This window comes from Osmerus eperlanus, chromosome 6 (assembly GCF_963692335.1).
Source record: "Osmerus eperlanus chromosome 6, fOsmEpe2.1, whole genome shotgun sequence".
NCBI classification, from domain to species: Eukaryota; Metazoa; Chordata; class Actinopteri; order Osmeriformes; family Osmeridae; genus Osmerus; species Osmerus eperlanus.
The window spans coordinates 22,433,225-22,453,133 of record NC_085023.1 but is presented as its reverse complement, the minus strand read 5'-3'; the positions used below and the strand labels follow the sequence as shown (position 1 = coordinate 22,453,133).

At 52.2% G+C, this 19,909-nt stretch overlaps 1 protein-coding gene across 1 annotated transcript in view; it reads left to right on the top strand.

Annotated features, from left to right (window-relative positions):
* Positions 1-19,909, top strand: part of ptk7b (protein tyrosine kinase 7b) — a 64,238-nt gene that overhangs the window by 33,816 nt on the left and 10,513 nt on the right. Inside the window, 8 exon segments of the mRNA XM_062464443.1 lie at positions 7,688-7,853; positions 7,855-7,982; positions 16,270-16,372; positions 16,598-16,782; positions 17,865-18,012; positions 18,194-18,333; positions 19,422-19,688; positions 19,807-19,909. The exon segment at positions 19,807-19,909 is cut by the window's right edge and continues 34 nt beyond it. Of these exon segments, the coding sequence (XP_062320427.1) occupies positions 7,688-7,853; positions 7,855-7,982; positions 16,270-16,372; positions 16,598-16,782; positions 17,865-18,012; positions 18,194-18,333; positions 19,422-19,688; positions 19,807-19,909 (1,240 nt within the window).

Below are 19,909 nucleotides of genomic sequence, written 5' to 3'. Positions count from 1 at the left end.
CCCCCCCCCCCCCCAGCACACACACACACACACACACTGAAACTGAACTGTATTTATGTTTTCGTCATGGAGACGGTGACACTCCTACCCATGTTGTTCAGTCTGTCTGGGATGTTTCCACGGGGTGAACCTGCAGCTGTGTCCTCATACCCCTTAATCTGCTCTGAAAGGAGATCATTTAAGATACTGTTACAGACCATTAGGTGCCCTGGAATGTGTGTGTGCTATTGTGTCTGTTCATCCTGTTGGTTTGGAGAGCAGAGTTTCATCTTGTGTCAGAATGGGCCTCAGGGCTTCCTGGGGCCCCGCCCCCCATGTTCCACCTGGAGACACGCAGACAGCCGGGGCCCCGCCCCCCATGTTCCACCTGGAGACACGCAGACAGCCGGGGCCCCGCCCCCCATGTTCCACCTGGAGACACGCAGACAGCCGGGGCCCCGCCCCCCATGTTCTACCTGGAGACACGCAGACAGCCGGGGCCCCGCCCCCCATGTTCTACCTGGAGACACGCAGACAGCCGGGGCCCCGCCCCCCATGTTCTACCTGGAGACACGCAGACAGCCGGGGCCCCGCCCCCCATGTTCTACCTGGAGACACGCAGACAGCCGGGGCCCCGCCCCCCATGTTCTACCTGGAGACACGCAGACAGCCGGGGCCCCGCCCCCCATGTTCTACCTGGAGACACGCAGACAGCCGGGGCCCCGCCCCCCATGTTCCACCTGGAGACACGCAGACAGCCGGGGCCCCGCCCCCCATGTTCCACCTGGAGACACGCAGACAGCCGGGGCCCCGCCCCCCATGTTCTACCTGGAGACACGCCCCCAGCCGGGGAGATGGATGAGGATGGAGACACTCAACACAGGGGGATGCGGTTGCCATGCCAATGTTGCTTAGCGAAGCGGGGGGTGTTGTCGGTGTGAAGGAGCGTTTCCGGGGGAACAGGAGCATGGATGGTGGTCAGGGTGGTAGCACCTGTAAGCAGGCTCAACACTCTCTCTCACACACACACACACACACCAGCACAGCCCACAGTGGTGTAATCAGCGGGGATACAGGAAGAGCAGTGATTGGGTGCTGGGTGAGCATGGAGGGGATTCAGGAGTGAATCTGAACACAACACTCAGTACTGCGGTGTGTAGGTCAGCTCTGGCAGGATGTCATCATGTTGAAGTAGCTGTCCACTGAACCAAGATGTTCTTTCTGGACAGGATTTCTCCTCAGTGGAGTCCAGACCTCAATCCTTTTGATGTGCAGCCATCTTGTAAATCTGTTGGTTTCATCTGGTTGGATTTGGTTTCATCTAGTTTGGTCTGGTTTGATCTATTTTAATTTAGTTTAATCTAGTTTGGTCTGGTTTTGAGGTCTGAGTTAAAATAAGTAGTGTGAGATGAAGAAGGCTCTGGATCGTCCCAGAGGGTGATGAAGCGTCCTCACGCCTGGCTAACCTCAGCAGAATAAGGTTTGTTTTAAATGGATATGCAGTTAGAATTGTGACGTTAGCCCTTGCCCAAACACACAAGCGCTCCAAAAATAGCCTCTTTGACAAGATGAAGTATGGAAATGGCACGCACAACACTGCTCCAGCTAAGATCAAATAAGCAGATGGCCCTGTCGTCTCCTGTTCTGTTGTGCTGGATTGATAAACACCAGAAGAATCTCCTGACCTCTGGCCTGTCACACCAGCCTCCAGAAAAACTGTCTTCATTTCTGTCTTGAGGTCTTTATTTTCAATGTAAAAAAAATTATGTATGAGATCTGTTGATTTCGGTAAAGAAAGTCTGTGTCCTGACTGGGTTTGTAGTTGAACTGTCCGTTAGGGAGAGCTGTTGGGAAGGGGAAGAAGGAATCACTTGTGACATATTTACAGACTCCCTCTCACACACTTACACACCAGGTGTTGACACACCGCTAGAGGGCTGTCAGTAGACAGATGAGCTCTTCTCCACCTCACATCTCCGTCAGCAACAGGAGATGAAGCAGCACGCCTCACCTTGCCTGGGTCTCCGTACTCCAGAACTACAGGATCACTTATCTTTGCAGTCCTGTTAGATCAATATTTCATATCATGCCCTCAAACACATCCAATTTCCATAGTGTTGTTCCATCTGCTCATAGAAAAGCTTCTGGTTTGGCCTGAAGTTTCAGCTACAGTAAAGTAGGCTGATGTTACCAGAACTCATCCAGGAAGAGGCTGACGTTACCAGACCTCATCCAGGAGGAGGCTGATGTTACCAGACCTCATCCAGGAAGAGGCTGATGTTACCAGACCTCATCCAGGAAGAGGCTGATGTTACCAGACCTCATCCAGGAAGAGGCTGATGTTACCAGACCTCATCCAGGAGGAGGCTGATGTTACCAGACCTCATCCAGGAAGAGGCTGATGTTACCAGACCTCATCCAGGAAGAGGCTGACGTTACCAGACCTCATCCAGGAAGAGGCTGATGTTACCAGACCTCATCCAGGAGGAGGCTGATGTTACCAGACCTCATCCAGGAAGAGGCTGACGTTACCAGACCTCATCCAGGAAGAGGCTGACGTTACCAGACCTCATCCAGGAAGAGGCTGACGTTACCAGACCTAAGAATGCTAATCTTGTTAGCCAGGCATTCCAGATCAAGGGCAGGAATCTGCGGTGATTGCTAAATTGCTCGGGACATAAAACATTAACTGCTGCCTCCCAGCATGGCTAGCTTCCTGGAGCACCAGCAGAGCCATGTTCAGGCGCCCTGAACATGACATCACATCCCCGTCACCCAGCTCTGTCTCCCGGGACTTTTAAAGCATGGTCTGTACGTCACACTGTCGCACCTGACCTCTGCAGCAGCACCTGACCCCTGCAGCAGCACCTGACCCCTGCAGCAGCACCTGACCCCTGCAGCAGCACCTGACCCCTGCAGCAGCACCTGACCTCTGCAGCAGCACCTGACCTCTGCAGCAGCACCTGACCCCTGCAGCAGCACCTGACCCCTGCAGCAGCACCTGACCCCTGCAGCAGCACCTGACCCCTGCAGCAGCACCTGACCTCTGCAGCAGCACCTGACCCCTGCAGCAGCACCTGACCTCTGCAGCAGCACCTTCACACAGTTCACTCCCAACTCATCACCTTCTCGCCCCCTCCTGCCTCTTAGCTAACACATCTCCTCTGGGACTGATTCATTATTGATGGAATCAGACTCACTCTAATGATTCATTATTGATGGAATCAGACTCACTAATGATTCATTATTGATGGAATCAGACTCACTCTAATGATTCATTATTGATGGAATCAGACTCACTCTAATGATTCATTATTGATGGAATCAGACTCACTCTAATCACTTGTGTGTCGTCTCCTTTTTGGGGAATGCTTTGAAGCTGCTCTGTTTGTCTTCTGGATTTGGGTTGAGTTTGGAGGGGAAGATCTTATCTGCTGTCGGCTACTTTCATGTCTAATTGGGTTATGTGGAGGATGAGAGGGGAAGGGAAAGGGGGAGGGAGGGGGGGTATAGAGGAGTTTGTACATCTAAAACTGTAAGTGGATGATCACAGCTACTGTTCTGTCTGCTCAGTTGAAGACACAGGGAAGGGGAAGGTGTCCCAGAGGTGTGTGTGGTACGTGTGTGTGTTTTGTGTTGTGTGTGCGTGTGTGTGTTGCCCAGCCTGGCTGTAGTCCTTGTCTGTGCAGGGGAAAGTATTTGAGATAAGATCAGTCTGGTCATTTCTCAGACTGTGCTGGAGGGTCTGGATGAGGAGACTCTTGAACGATGACAACAAGCCCTCCCTGCCTGGCAGTCGCCTGACAGACAGACCCAGTATTTGCTGCCCCAAACCAACATGGCCACAGTACTTCCCCAAACCAACATGGTCGCAGCACTGCCCCAAACCAACATGGCCACAGTACTTCCCCAAACCAACATGGTCGCAGCACTGCCCCAAACCAACATGTCCACAGCACTGCCCAAAACGAACATGTCCACAGCACTGCCCCAAACCAACATGGCCACAGTACTGGCAGTGAGCATCAGGGCCTCAACTGCTGCCTGAGATTAAAATGGTCGTCTTTTATAATCTGGTTATTGATCCTCTTCTTGCCTTCTCCCCTGCCTCCCTCTTCTCTCACCATCGCCTCCCTCTCCTTCATTCCCTGCTTTCCTCCCTCTCTCTATCCTCCATCCTCTCTCTGTTCTCTACTCCCTCTCTCTATCCTCCATCCTCTCTCTGTTCTCTACTCCCTCTCTCTGTTCTCTACTCCCTCTCTCTATCCTCCATCCTCTCTCTATCCTCTCTCCTCCCTCTCTCTATCCTCCATCCTCTCTCTATCCTCTCTCCTCCCTCTCTCTATCCTCCATCCTCTCTCTGTTTTCTCCTCCCTCTCTCTATCCTCCATCCTCTCTCTATCCTCTCTCCTCCCTCTATATCCTCCATCCTCTCTATCCTCTCTCCTCCCTCTCTCTATCCTCCATCCTCTCTCTGTTCTCTCCTCCCTCTCTATCCTCCATCCTCTCTCTATCCTCCATCCTCTCTGTTCTCTCCTCCCTCTCTCTATCCTCTCTCCTCCCTCTTAAGTTTAATTTGAGTCCCTTTCATCTTCCTGCGCTGTTATGATATGGAAGCTCTGTGTTGGAATGTGATAAAATTCATATTAAATTCACACATTTTCCATCCTTGAGTGCTGGGGTTACAGAGAGGGGAAGAGGCTGGGGGGGGAGGGGGGTAATGATGATGTTCCAGTGATGATGTGAGCTGGCAGACAGGCTGGCAGACAGACTGACAGACAGGCTGGCAGACAGGCTGGCAGACAGGCTGGCAGACAGACTGGCAGACAGACTGGCAGACTGGCAGACAGACAGACAGACAGACAGGCTGGCAGACAGACTGACAGACAGACTGGCTGACAGGCTGGCAGACAGGCTGGCAGACAGACTGACAGGCTGGCTGACAGGCTGGCAGACAGACTGACAGGCTGGCAGACAGACTGGCTGGCAGGCAGACTGACAGGCTGGCAGACAGACTGGCTGGCAGGCAGACTGACAGGCTGGCAGACAGACTGGCAGCCTTTCCTCTGTGTCCTGAACTTCTCCTGCAGGGCCGTCAGGGAGGTTCCAGCTTCAGGAGAGTTATTCATATTGCATGGTTGTCCGCTCTGCACAACAGCACAGTTAAATGTAACTACTCTTTCCGTGTTTCCTTTTTCCATCATGTCCTCAGAGCTAATCTGATAGTTCAGTCTCTCCCTCTCCTCTCTCCCCTCCTCCTGCCTCCCTGCTATAGAGGGGCCCTTCCTAGGTGTGAAGATGTTATCTCTGGGAAATTACTTTCTACTGTACACACATCCCACTCTCTGTGGGGCATACTGAAGAAGATGGAGAATATCAGCAATATTGATTTGGGCTGTGAGAATGGTTGATCCCATGGCAAGACCACTCCTCACCTAACTGTGTGTGTGTGCTTATGTATATATGTCTGTGTGTGTATATATATGTCTGTGTGTATATATGTCTGTGTGTGTATATGTATGTGTGTACTAGCAGAGACTGTGGGGCAGAGCTGGAGTGTTTGTGTGAGTCAGATTTAGGTCACTGTTTGAACAGTGACAGGCAGACACTTCCTATCCTTCTCTCTGTGTTTCTCTCAGTGTTTCTCTCTGTGTTTCTCTCTGTGTTTCTCTCTGTGTTTCTCTGTGTTTCTCTCTGTGTTTCTCTCTTTGCTTCCCTCTGTGTTTCTCTCAGTGTTTCTCTCTGTGCTTCCCTCTGTGCTTCCCTCTGTGTTTCTCTGTCTGACATAATCTGTATTTGGTGGCATGATCAATATTATTTATTGTCAAGCGCACCTTTTTTCATTTCCTGGCTATTAGCACAACAAACCAAAGCTAGTCTACGAAGCTACCATGGCGCAAGGCATAGGGTGACCAGACGTCCTCTTTTACCCGGACATGTCGTCTTTCCGAGACCAAAAAAAGCGTTGGGCAAGGATTCCCGGGGTTTTGCCTCGTCGGATATCTGTGTTTCTCTGGGTCTTTCACAAACTATTACGCCCTTATAAGTTTTGGAAAGGGTATCTCCCTTACGTTCCACCTTCTTGCGCGAGCTCTGACTGTAGAGAGAACTGTCATTTTGATCAGATAGTGCGGCATGCAATACACAACCAGCACGCCCCGTCGTCGTCGTCGTTGACGCGACGAACCGTCCACTTTTTCACAAACTCTAATCAAATCTGATTTGGAAGGCAACAAGATGAGTTTAAAAAAAAATGGGGAAAAACCTCACTTTTTTGGTGTTGTGCCCCTCTACTCCCTCCTCCTCCCCTCCTGTTATATTCAATTAACTACTTGTTACAGGAACTATTTTAACTATCCTCCCTCCTCCTCCTCCTGTTACATCCTCCCCTCCCTCCTCCTCCCCTTTCCTCCCTCCTGCTCCATCCTCCCTCCTCCTCCTCCTCCTCTCCCTCCTACTCCCCTCCCTCCATCCTCCCTCCTCCTCCCCTCCATCCTCCCTCCTCCTCCTCTTCCCCTCCCTCCTCCTACCCTCCCTCCTCCTGCCGTCTCCCCGTTTACCTCCCGTCCTTCCATCGCTCTCCCCCTCCTCGACGCTGTGCTGATGGGATGTAGGTCAGGGCTGGAGCCGGTAGGAACGTACATCCTTTCATCCTGCTGTAGGGTTAGCATCGCTGAGAGGAGACACAGATAAATGGAGCAGAAGAGATTCTGTAGCACACAGCACTCACAACTGTGCCGGTGGAAATCAAGGGGATAAGTGTCTCTGTGTGTGTGTATTTCATTGGGCCACACTTTGTGAGAGCTGTCTCTGAGCTGATGGGCCATGACTGTGTGTGCGTGAGTGTGTATTCCTGACTGTGTGTGTGTGCGTGAGGGTGTATTCCTGACTGTGTGTGTGTGCGTGAGGGTGTTTTCCTGACTGTGTGTGTGTGCGTGAGTGTGTTTTCCTGACTGTGTGTGTGTGTATTCCTGACTGTGTGTGTATTCCTGACTGTGTGCGTGTGTGTGTATCCCTGAGAGTGTCTATCTGTCATATCTCTTCCCTCTCCATCTTTTATAACAAGATGCAGCTACTCATTCATGGAAAATCCCTTCAGGAGACATCCTTAGTGCTGCATTCTGCATATGACAATGGAAATGCTATATTTTGCATGATAGAAATGATCAATTTGATTTATTTACTGTATTTCTCTGATGGTAGGTCCTCACTGCTCTGTGTGTTTTAGCTGTTTCACATGAAACATGGATCCTTCTGGGGTGTATTGTTCAGATGCACAGCAGTTGCCCTGTCTGTCCTGAAAAATGTCACCACTACGACTTTAACAGCAGTTAAACGTCTCAAATCGAAGCTCAAATTATTGCGTGACTCAACAACAATTAAGTGATTGTTAGGGTGTTTTGCAAATGGAAGTTTAGCACATGGAAAATGTTGTAAAGTAAGTATTTTAACCTAAATTTAACATTCTTCCTGCCCCTCTTTCTCTCCTTCCCTCTCCCCCTCTCTCTCCCTTTCTCCCTCCCCCATTCTCCCTCTCCCCCCTCTCTCTCCCCCTCTCTCTCTCTCTCTCTCTCTCTCTCTCTCTCTCTCTCTCTCTCTCTCTCTCTCTCTCTCTCTCTCTCTCTCTCTCTCTCTCTCTCTCTCTCTCTCTCTCTCTCTCTCTCTCTCTCTCTCTCTCTCTCTCTCTCTCTCTCTCTCTCTCTCTCAGTTCTCCACATCCAGGCTGCTACCATCCAGTTCACCAAGGAGCCCAAATCCCAGGATGCTTTGCACGGGCGCAGCGCAATGCTGCGCTGTGAGGTAAGTGATCCGGGGAGCGTCATGTACAGCTGGCTGCACGACGGCCGGCCGCTGGCCCAGACTGACCGGCGCTTCAGAAGGCAGCAACCTGAAGTTCACGGCCGTGGACCGGCAGCTGGACGCGGGCAGCTTCGAGTGCCTGGCCCTCCACACAGCCTCCGGAGAGCAGCTCCGCTCCACCAACGCCTCCTTCAACATCAAGTGTGAGTTTAGTTCAACACTAACCAGGCTGGAGTTGGACAGTACTGAGAAAAGTGTAAAACTAAATAAAGTGAAATGTTGCTCTTTATTATCCACCTCGGAAGCAGTTTACCACCTGTGGAACTGGGAGTGTGGGATCAGTTGTTGAGGTTGTGTGTCACGTCATCATGCTAACCAAGCAGAAACATTCTAGGAAACATTCCTCAGTTTTCATCCACTTTGGAAGTTCATGGTAAGCAACACTGAAAGATACTCATGTCTTAGAGAACGAGTTTCAGATCAAGAAACAAAATGAAAGCAGATCATGTTTCAGGTTTGGTTTGACCATGTAGCCAATCTGTCCCCATAGTTCTCTCTTTGGAAACAGGACACGTTCCAACACTAACATGTTGCTTTTCTCTCTGAGGGAACAGGACACGTTCCAACAGTAACACGTTGCTTGTTTCTGTTGTGTAACTCTCTCTCCCGGACCCCTGAAAAGGCTTTTGTGTCAAAATTACTGAGGAGTGAAATTCACCTTCCAGCCATGTCATTATTTACATCTAGATTAACGCTATCCTGCTTCTGTTTCCTATTCATGATTCTTGTCCTTTCCCTTAAAAGCCTTTGTCCTGTCCACACCTCCTGGTTACTGTGTTGCTAGGTAACCAAACCTCAGAAACCCTCTCATGTTTCAGTCACCGTACTCAGAGTAGATACAACCAGACTGAGGCTGGTACCTGTGTAGAGGTTAGAGTAGACCTGGGCACTGTACGGCACGCGGGCTGTCCCAGTCCGGCCTGTATGAGGTCAACCCAAAATTACAACAAAATAAATGTGTTGAGTGGTAGGAAATCTGTAGTCTTGAAAGACTACAGTGATCAGACGATGTACGTATGTGTGCTTACGCAGCCTCACCGACAGGAGACACTGAGTTAGCTGTTGTTTAGCCCTCAAATGTCCGCTCATGGTAAACAACGAAAGGTCGATACAGAATGTAGAGTTTTTAACAAGACATGGACTTCTAAGTATCTGTTTACTGAAGTCAAAGGCAAAGCTGTGTTTAGTTTGTGGAGAACAGGTCGCTGTGTTGAAGGATTACAATCTGAATCGGCACTACGGGACTAAACACGCGGCCAAATACAAGAACTTGACTGATGCAGAGTGGGCGTGGGCCGCTGATGGTTTGCTAGTTAAGCTGCAGACCCTGATGATCACCTGTCAGCTGTCCTTCGCATATCTACCTCAGACATTCAACCAGACTTCAATGCACTTGTTCTCAAGCCCAAGATAGACTGGATTTTTCCTCACTGAGTAAGAAAAACTGAACTGTAAAACATCAAAAGCAATTATTGCTTTTGTATAAAGTTAGTCAATTGCTGGTCTTTAACATACATCTTATGTATTTTTGTGAAGGTTTAAAAGTATGTAAAAAATATAAAATGACACTTTTTACATATTCCCATTGCCTTATTAAAACATGTATTACCAGTAGCAGCTAAAAACCATATAATTTACTGTTTTGTTATAAAGTAATCAAATAAATATTGAGCAGAATTAAGTTCAGCCTATTGGTTCGGCCCACCACAACGGTCCCAATTTCTCATGTGGCCCTTCGGGAAAATTAATTGCCCACCCCTGGGCTAGAGGTTACACTCACACACACACTCACACACACACACTCACACACACACACACACACACTCACACACACAGCTGGGGTGTGAGCCCTGGTGTGAACTAGCTAAGGCTGTGGACCTCTAACCCTTCCCTCTCTAGGACCCAGGGCTGACCTGCTGAAAAATGCTTCTATGTGCAACAATTAAATATGATTTATAATTGCAATAATATAAGTCAGATAAAAACGAATTAGATATGAGGCGCCTGTTCTGATGAGCTGTCACAACCCATAATCCTCCTGGTTATCTGGGCTGGAGTCATCCTGGACTGGGATGTGTTGCTTGGTTCCTAAAAGTCTTTTTACTTTCTTGATGAGGCCAAAGCCTGTCGTGTGTACATGTGTGTGCTTGTGTGTACATGTGTGTGCTTGTGTGTGCTTGTGTGTGCTTGTGTGTAGTTCAGATAATGGTGCCAAAGGGCTCAGTCAGTTTTATTTATACACACAAATACCAACACACACACACACTATCTCTGTGTTTCCCAGAAGTGTACATGAGCTCATGCATACGCGCTCTATTCTCCAACATGTGATCATCGATGAGAAGGTGAACACAGACTGGCCTATCAGAGAGACCACAGACCCAGGAATGATGCTGGGGCAGAGAGACCACAGACCCAGGCTTGGATGCTGGGGCAGAGAGACCAGCACAGGCTTGGTGCTGGGGCAGAGAGACCAGCACAGGCATGTTGCTGGGGCAGAGAATCAGAATCAGAATGGGATTTATTCGCCATGAAAGTTTGCACAGACAAGGAATTTGCTTTGGCAGGAAGGTGCATACAATGAACATATAGGGACGTAAAATTTAAATATGTGGACTATCTATACTAAGGGTACATAAACTAGCAGTACTAAGTGGGATTAGAATTGAATTAAATATACAATAAAATAAAATATAAGTTGCCGTAAATTACAATATAAAAATACAAAAATACAAATATTACAAAAAATACAAATGTACAAGATACAATTTTGTAATGCCGTGCAAAAAGCAGTGTGTTTTAAGCAGGAAGTCATTAGAGTCAGTGTGGTCCCTTGGCCTTGTTGAAGAGGCCAACAGCGGAAGGGAAGAAACTGTTTTTGTGGCGTGAGGTATTGGTCCTGATGGACCGCAGCCTTCTGCCGGAGGGGAGTGACTGAAACAGGGAGTGTCCAGGGTGGGAGGAGTCGGCCACAATCTTCCTCGCTCGCCTCAGGGTCCTCGAGGTGTGCAGGTCCTCGAGGGTAGGCAGATTGCAGCCAATCACCTTCTCAGCAGTGCGGATGATACGCTGCAGTCTGCTCTTGTCCTTGGCAGTGGCAGCAGCGTACTAGACGGTGATGGAGGAGGTGAGGATGGACTCAATGATGGCTGAGTAGAAGTGCACCATCATTGTCTTTGGCAGGTTGAACTTCTTCAGCTGCCGAAGGAAGTACATCCTCTGTTGTGCTTTCTTGATGAGGGAGCTGATGTTCAGTTCCCACTTGAGGTCCTGGGAGAGGATGGTGCCCAGGAAGCGGAAGGACTCCACAGTGTTGACTGGGGAGTCACACAGGGTGATGGGGGTGAGTGGGGCTGTGTTCTTCCTGAAGTCCACAACCATCTCCACTGTCTTAACCCTTGTGTTATCTTCGGGTCATTCTGACCCATCAGTCATTGTGACCCACCGTCGTATTGCGACAGATTTACTGCATACAAAGACAAAGTGAAGCATTTTCTTTTAACAGCTAGGCTGTCTCAGACCCCCCACATTGCAAAGGTTAAAAGAAAATTATTTTAATTTGTTTTTGTATTGGGTAAAATTGGGTAAACACAACGATGGTTCATTATGAACCTTTGGGTCATGTGACCCGAAGGCAGCACGAGGGTTAAGAGCATTGAGCTCTAAGTTGTTCTGGCTGCACCAGGTCACCAGGTTGGCCGCTTCCCACCTATAATCAGACTCGTCTCCACCAGAGATGAGCCCAATAAGGGTGGTGTCGTCCGCAAACTTCAGGAGTTTGACGGACGGATGACTGGAGGTGCAACTGTTGGTGTACAGGGAGAAGAGCAGAGGAGAAAGGACGCAGTCTGGAGACCACAGACCCAGGCTTGGTCCTGGGGCAGAGAGACCAGCACAGGCTTGGTGCTGGGGCAGAGAGACCACAGACCCAGGCTTGGTGCTGGGGCAGAGAGACCAGCGCAGGCTTGGTGCTGGGGCAGAGAGACCAGCGCAGGCATGTTGCTGGGGCAGAGAGACCACAGACCCAGGAATGATTCTGGGGCAGAGAGACCAGCACAGGCTTGGTGCTGGGGCAGAGAGACCAGCGCAGCCATGTTGCTGGGGCAGAGAGACCACAGACCCAGGCTTGGTGCTGGGACAGAGAGACCAGCACAGGCTTGGTGCTGGGGCAGAGAGACCAGCGCAGGCATGTTGCTGGGGCAGAACTCTTTCATCTGTTTATAGGAACTAATAAACAGTCGATTACCTGTATGCTAACGTGACGTAGGTTGTAATTATACCACCCCAATTACATCCTATGATATGAAAGCTGTCTCTGTGTACACACACACACTCATTAACTCACACATACACACTCATGAACTCACACACACACACCAGCACATGTATCAATTGGTCCCATTCATCAGTGGTCTAACAGCAGATCTGAGCAGCCAGATGGGCTGTGTTGTGACAGATGTTTGATCATATTTATGAAACATACATTTAACGGGCAATCAACCCCCAGCCTGATAGGAAATCGCCCCTCTGGCCTTTAGCACTGCATGTATGTGTTCGGTCATGCATGTGCTAGTTTGCGTGTGTGCAGAGTCTGTGGGGGGATTCAGAGTAAGTGTGTGTACTGAAGTGTATTAACCCTTGTGTTATCTTCGGGTCATTCTGACCCATCAGTCATTGTGACCCACCGTCGTATTGCGACAAATTTACCGCATACAAAGACAAAGTGAAGCATTTTCTTTTAACAGCTAGGCTGTCTCAGACCCCCCACATTGCAAAGGTTAAAAGAAAATTATTTTAATTTGTTTTTGTATTGGGTAAAATTGGGTAAACACAACGATGGTTCGTTATGAACCTTTGGGTCATGTGACCCGAAGGCAGCACGAGGGTTAAGAGTGGGCAGAGCCCTCCAGGTGTCTATGCAGAGAGTCAGTTGAGTGCAGCTGTCTGCTGGAGAGCTAATCTATCTCTTTCTCTATAGAAAGTCCCCTAATCCTGTCAATTGAGAACAGTCATTTGGAGTAATTATCCTGTTTCCTAATGGAGGCTTAGCTTTCTCTTCTGCTACAACCCCCCCCCCCCCACCCAAGCCCCTGTCTGTTTCCTCCACTCCTCCCCCCCCCCCCCACCCAAGCCCCTGTCTGTTTCCTCCACTCCTCCCCCTTCCTGCCCTCCTCCCTTCCTGCACCTGCCTGCCCGCCAATCCTCCCCCCCTCCTCCCTCCTGTGTGATCGTCATAGGGACTACACCATGTTTACTGTCATGTTGTCTGTTGGTTCTGGAGGGTTGAAGTGAGGTTGGGCCTCAATCAGAGACAGGAACCAGATGTGGGATGACAATAGGGTGAGGGTTAGGGTTAGAGTGACAGGGTGAGGGTTAGAGTGACAGGGTGAGGGTTAGGGTGACAATATCCCAGAGATGCACAGACACGGGACTGTATCTCTTCCTTCTACTCTCTCTTTCTTACTCGCTCTCTCTTCCTTCTACTCTCTCTTTCTGACTCGCTCTCTCTTCCTTCTACTCTCTCTTTCTGACTCGCTCTCTCTTCCTTCTACTCTCTCTTTCTGACTAGCTCTCTCTTCCTTCTACTCTCTCTTTCTGACTCGCTCTCTCTTCCTTCTACTCTCTCTTTCTGACTCGCTCTCTCTTCCTTCTACTCTCTCTTTCTGACTCGCTCTCTCTTCCTTCTACTCTCTCTTTCTGACTCGCTCTCTCTTCCTTCTACTCGCTCTTTCTGACTCGCTCTCTCTTCCTTCTACTCTCTCTTTCTTACTCGCTCTCTCTTCCTTCTACTCTCTCTTTCTGACTCGCTCTCTCTTCCTTCTGCTCTCTCTTTCTGACTCGCTCTCTCTCTCTTCCGCCCGTACGCTCCAACAGCTCAACGCTCCACCAATAAAACCATCCTCACGCTCTTTCTCTCTTTTATTCTCTCTCTTTCTGTCTGTCTGTATTTCTCTCTCCCTCTTTTCTCTCTACACAATTCACCCCTTTATATCAGAGCAACCACTCACCATGGCAACAAATCAGTAAATTCTCCTCTCCTCCCGTCTCCTCCACTTGAGTGACTCACTGTTTCCCCTCTCACCAGTAATGACAGGCCTGTGTTTCTGGCCCCAGGTCATTGTTGTTGAGAGCTCTCTCTCTCTCTCTCTCTCTCTCTCTCTCTCTCTCTCTCTCTCTCTCTCTCGTACACACACACACTCTCTCTCGTACACACACACACTCTCTCTCGTACACACACACACACTTGACTGACAGCCGCTGCCAATCAGCATCCAACACTCCAGTCTTAGGTTCACTTTACACACACACGTAAACACGGCTGCAGTGTCAGGGCGTAAACACGGCTGCAGTGTCAGGGCGTAAACACGGCTGCAGTGTCAGGGCGTAAACACGGCTGCAGTGTCAGGGCGTAAACACGGCTGCAGTGTCAGGGCGTAAACACGGCTGCAGTGTCAGGGCGTAAACACGGCTGCAGTGTCAGGGCGTAAACACGGCTGCAGTGTCAGGGCGTAAACACGGCTGCAGTGTCAGGGCGTAAACACGGCTGCAGTGTCAGGGCGTAAACACGGCTGCAGTGTCAGGGCGTAAACACGGCTGCAGTGTCAGGGCGTAAACACGGCTGCAGTGTCAGGGCGTAAACACGGCTGCAGTGTCAGGGCGTAAACACGGCTGCAGTGTCAGGGCGTAAACACGGCTGCAGTGTCAGGGCGTAAACACGGCTGCAGTGTCAGGGCGGTGTAATGAGCCAGCCGTCTGAGGGTAAGTGAGGGGGATGGAGGCAGTGTTTCCGTAGAGACGGTTTCCCATGGTGCCTTAGGGTTGCTATGCGCTGCAGTAATGCGTTGTGACAGGCCCACTAGCGCCCCCTCTGACCTCACGGTGGATCCACGCCCTCTGCAGCTGAGACTAGACATGTTTCAGAAACAATGACAACGTCAGAGGAGATGATGCTCTGCTACTCAGCCATGAACATATACGCACGCATACACTCACACACACACTCACACACACATTTGCTTACTCGAGTGTGAACCCATGCAATCCCAACAAGCATGTGCCCTCGCGGTGAGCATGCCTGCACACAGGAATCACAACCTCATCAAACACACACACTCAAGCATGTCAAATGAACATCTAACCTATATCTCATCATATACATATCTGCCTGCTGAGCCGGGATAAACACACTCCCCTCTCTCTCTCTGCTGAGCCGGGGTGAACACACTCCTCTCTCTCTCTCTGCTGAGCCGGGGTGAACACACTCCCCTCTCTCTCTCTGCTGAGCCGGGGTGAACACACTCCTCTCTCTCTCTCTGCTGAGCCGGGGTGAACACACTCCTCTCTCTGCTGAGCCGGGGTGAACACACTCCTCTCTCTCTCTCTGCTGAGCCGGGGTGAACACACTCCTCTCTCTCTCTGCTGAGCCGGGGTGAACACACTCCTCTCTCTCTGCTGAGCCGGGGTGAACACACTCCTCTCTCTCTCTCTGCTGAGCCGGGGTGAACACACTCCTCTCTCTCTCTCTGCTGAGCCGGGGTGAACACACTCCTCTCTCTCTCTCTGCTGAGCCGGGGTGAACACACTCCTCTCTCTCTCTCTGCTGAGCCGGGGTGAACACACTCCTCTCTCTCTCTCTGCTGAGCCGGGGTGAACACACTCCTCTCTCTCTCTCTGCTGAGCCGGGGTGAACACACTCCTCTCTCTCTCTCTGCTGAGCCGGGGTGAACACACTCCTCTCTCTCTCTCTGCTGAGCCGGGGTGAACACACTCCTCTCTCTCTCTCTGCTGAGCCGGGGTGAACACACTCCTCTCTCTCTCTCTGCTGAGCCGGGGTGAACACACTCCTCTCTCTCTCTCTGCTGAGCCGGGGTGAACACACTCCTCTCTCTCTCTCTGCTGAGCCGGGGTGAACACACTCCTCTCTCTCTCTCTCTGCTGACTTGTTCACTCTCTGGTGGTGGAACATGAGTGTCACTACAGTGCTGTGGACAGGGTTCCCGTGAGAACACGCAGAACTTTACTGGATGTAGGGTTCTCCTCAGGGCAGCTCTGATAGGTTCTCCCCAGACACAGAGACACTCCCTTAATGGAGAGAGCAGACCGGACTCTCTCTCTCTCTCAGACAGCAGGACTCCCCCTCCTCCCCTCTCAGCTGACACAGTCAGAACTCTCTCCATAAAGAGCTCATATATAACTGCAGGGGTGTGAGGGTCCGCCCTGCCGGCTCTGCCGCCCTGCCGACCTGCCGGCTCTGCCGCCCTGCCGGCTCCATGCTGCCTGCTACATCTATTAAGGTTAGGGCTCCACATCTAACCAGCTGAGCTCAGACAGGAATACCACTTAACTCCATTTCCGTCCTGTCCCTCTTTTCCCCTCTCCCTCTCTGTCTGTGTCTCTCTCTGTCTGTCTCTCTCTGTCCCTCTTCTCCAGGGCTGGAGAGCGGGGGCGTGACCCTGCAGCAGCCAGGCTCCGAGGCGGAGATCGAGAGATCAGAACCAGTAACTCTACACTGCCACATTGATGGACACCCACGGTGAGCCCCCCCCGCCCCCTCACCTCCAGCCCCGCCCCCTCACCTCCAGCCCCGCCCCGCCCCCTCACCTCCAGCCCCGCCCCAACCCCTCACCTCCAGCCCCGCCCCAACCCCTCACCTCCAGCCTCCCCAGCTAGCACCTCTTGAGCTGCACACTTTCTAAACACCATGTATTGTACAGACTGTTCTGTAGCTCTGACACTTCTGGTCTCCCCCACCCCCCAGACCTACGTGTCAGTGGTTCAGGGACGGTGTGAGGCTGACAGACAGGACCCACCAGATCAACAACAAGGAGCGCAGCCTGACCCTGCAGACGCCCAGTCCGGAGGACAACGGCCTGTACCACTGCTGCTCCCGCAACGCTGCCGGCCACATCTGCAGCAGCAGCAACTTCACCCTCAACATCATAGGTGGGCGGGGTCTGTGTGTGTGTGAGAGAGTGCGTGAGAGCGTGTGTGTGAGAGTGTGCGTGAGAGTGTGTGTGTGTGTGAGAGTGTGTGTGTGAGAGCGTGTGTGTGAGAGTGTGGACCATTAGTGAGTCGAGAGAGAGAAAAAGGCACTAACATGATTACCGGGAACTATGCAAGTACCTGCCAACACAAGCCCCCCCCCCACACACACACACACACACACACTGTAAATCACAAACAACACCCAGCTACTGTACAGCTCAGATATTGTTCCTATGGAGACGAGAGCTCTGTGTATAACAGGCCTGGCTCCTCCTGATACCATCACCATCCTGTCTTTGATTGGACGCTCTCAGACATGCTCCATGCTGATTTACGAAGCAGTATTCATATCCTGCTAACAACCTTATCTGTGTGTAGGTGTGGCTGTATTGATGTTGGTAACGCTCTCAGCCCCTAACCCCTCTGTTTCAGCTGTGTGGCTCTGCAGTTAAGCACAGTCTAGTACAGTACTGTGTAGTACAGTCTAGTACAGTACAGTGTAGTACTGTAGGCCGGGGCAGGTGGGGGGCCGGGGCAGGTGGGGGGCCGGGGGCAGGTGGGGGGCCGGGGCAGGTGGGGGCCGGGGCAGGTGGGGGCCGGGGCAGGTGGGGGGCGGGGGCAGGTGGGGGGCGGGGGCAGGTGGGGGGCCGGGGCAGGTGGGGGCCGGGGCAGGTGGGGGGCGGGGGCAGGTGGGGGCCGGGGCAGGTGGGGGCCGGGGCAGGTGGGGGGCCGGGGCAGGTGGGGGCCGGGGCAGGTGGGGGGCCGGGGCAGGTGGGGGGCCGGGGCAGGTGGGGGACGGGGCAGGTGGGGGGCCGGGGCAGGTGGGGGGCCGGGGCAGGTGGGGGGGCCGGGGCAGGTGGGGGGGCCGGGGCAGGTGGGGGGGCCGGGGCAGGTGGGGGCCGGGGCAGGTGGGGGGCGGGGGCAGGTGGGGGGCCGGGGAAGCAGCAGCTATGAAGGTGTGTGCCAGGGACGGATGTTCAGGTGTGATTGTGACTCGGCATCTGCAGGTGTGATAGCGTGTGTGTTCCTTGTCCTGTCAGATAAGAGTTTCCCCCGGGCTGTGGTCGCCCCTGACAACCAGGTGGTCCTAAAGAACGAGGAGGCCGTGTTCCACTGCCAGTTCACCGCCACGCCACCCCCCACCCTGGAGTGGTACCATGACAACGAGCTGCTCAGCAACCGCTCCCGGTAAGGCTGCTCTGCCCCCTGACCCCTGGTCCCTGACCCCTGGTCCCTGACCCCTGGTCTCTGACCCCTGGTCCCTGACCCCTGGTCCCTGACCCCTGGTCCCTGACCCCTGGTCCCTGACCCCTGGTCCCTGGTCCCTGACCTCTGCTGTGCTGCTTCATGCTCCGTGTGCTCATCACAGCGTCCTCAGGGTGGCCCTGCTTTCCAACGGGACCCTGCTGATCTCGCAGGTGAAGCCCAGGAACGTGGGTCTGTACAAGTGTGTGGGGCGAGGGGCTCGCGGCCACAACGTCAGCCTGGAGGCTTCCCTTCTGATAGCAGGTAGCACACACACACACACACATTTACACACACACATTTACACACACACACCTTTCCTCTCCTCCTCACCAAGACTGCAGTCGGTCATCGGCTTCCCAGTCACCATGTCACCATGTGGTGACATGGCATTTCAATAACTTCTCAGTTATCACCAGTGATGCCACTGGTCTACAGCCTGAACACCTGGCTGGTAACTTCTCTCTCATGCAGTCCTCACCCACTAAACCACATCTCAGTCTATAGACCTTAATTAACTCTAATCTGTGGTTAATCCCCGCAAGCATTAAACAGAAATTGTGTCACACAGGAGTTCAGCGTTTTGGGACAAGTTGAAACACTTTGGTGTGACTCCTCCTTTCACCTCAACCCAACCTCCTCTCTCTTTCCCCTCTCTCTTTCTCTCTCTCTCTCTCTCTCTCTCTCTCTCTCTCTCTCTCTCTCTCTCTCGCTCTCTCTCTCTCGCTCTCTCTCTCTCTCTCTCTCGCTCTCTGTTCCTCTCTCTGTCTCTGTTTCTCTCTCTCTCCCTTCTTCTGCAGAGTAATGAGGGGGAGGGGAGGGTTCTGGGGCACAGTAGTAGAGGCTTGTGAGTCTTAATGATCCTGATCACATTCCTCCCACTGGGCTGACAACTTTGATATGACTCACCCACTACGGAGACACACACACTCACCACAAAGACACACACACTCCCATACACCCACCACAGAGACACACACACGCATGCACACACACACACACTGCTGTAAATTGTGCTGGCTAATTGCTTCTCCTTAGTAAGCAGTTCTCTCCCTGAGAGAGAGGACCTCTGGAGGAGCAGCAGGCTAGAGCCAGATATGGGTTAGGTTATGGTTAGATATGCTAATAGAGGCTCTGAAATGTAAATTCTGAAACTCTTCATTGGCAACACATTCAGATGATATCTCTCCAGATCTTTAGTGTAAATGGAAATCAATTTTAGCTTTAAAACCTCTCACACGAAACCCCCCTCCCCCCTCCCTCCCTCCCTCCCTCCCCCCCTCCCTCCCTCCCTCCCTCCCTCCCGCCCCCCCCCCTCCCTCCCCCCCTCCCCCCCCCCCCTCCCCCTCCAGAGATAGAGGACATGGTCCCCAGAGTGTCCAGGGTGTTTCCAGCTGACAGCCTCCAGCGTGTGTCCTGCCAGCCCCCAGGGGGCCAGCCTCCCCCACAGGTGTGGTGGGAGCAGGGGGGGCGTCGCGTGGCCCCCCAGGGCCGGGTCCACCAGGAGGGGCTGGACCTCGTCTTCAGCCCCACGCAGGCGGGAGACTCGGGAACCTACACCTGCGTGGCCCAGAACAAGGCAGGACGTAGGACCCAGGAGGTGACCTTCACCGTGGCCAGTGAGTCCTGCTAGCCTGGTCTGCTCCACAATGTTGGGATGTTGGTTAGATTAGATTCAAAGGTAGGTGACTTTTGATTTGACACTGTAAACACTAATACTGTGTGTATGTGCTCCAGCTGCTCCTGTGTGGGTGGACAGGCCCCAGGACAGTTCTCTAGAGGAGGGCAGACCAGGGTACCTGCACTGCCACGCACAGGCCACACCCCCTCCTGACGTCAC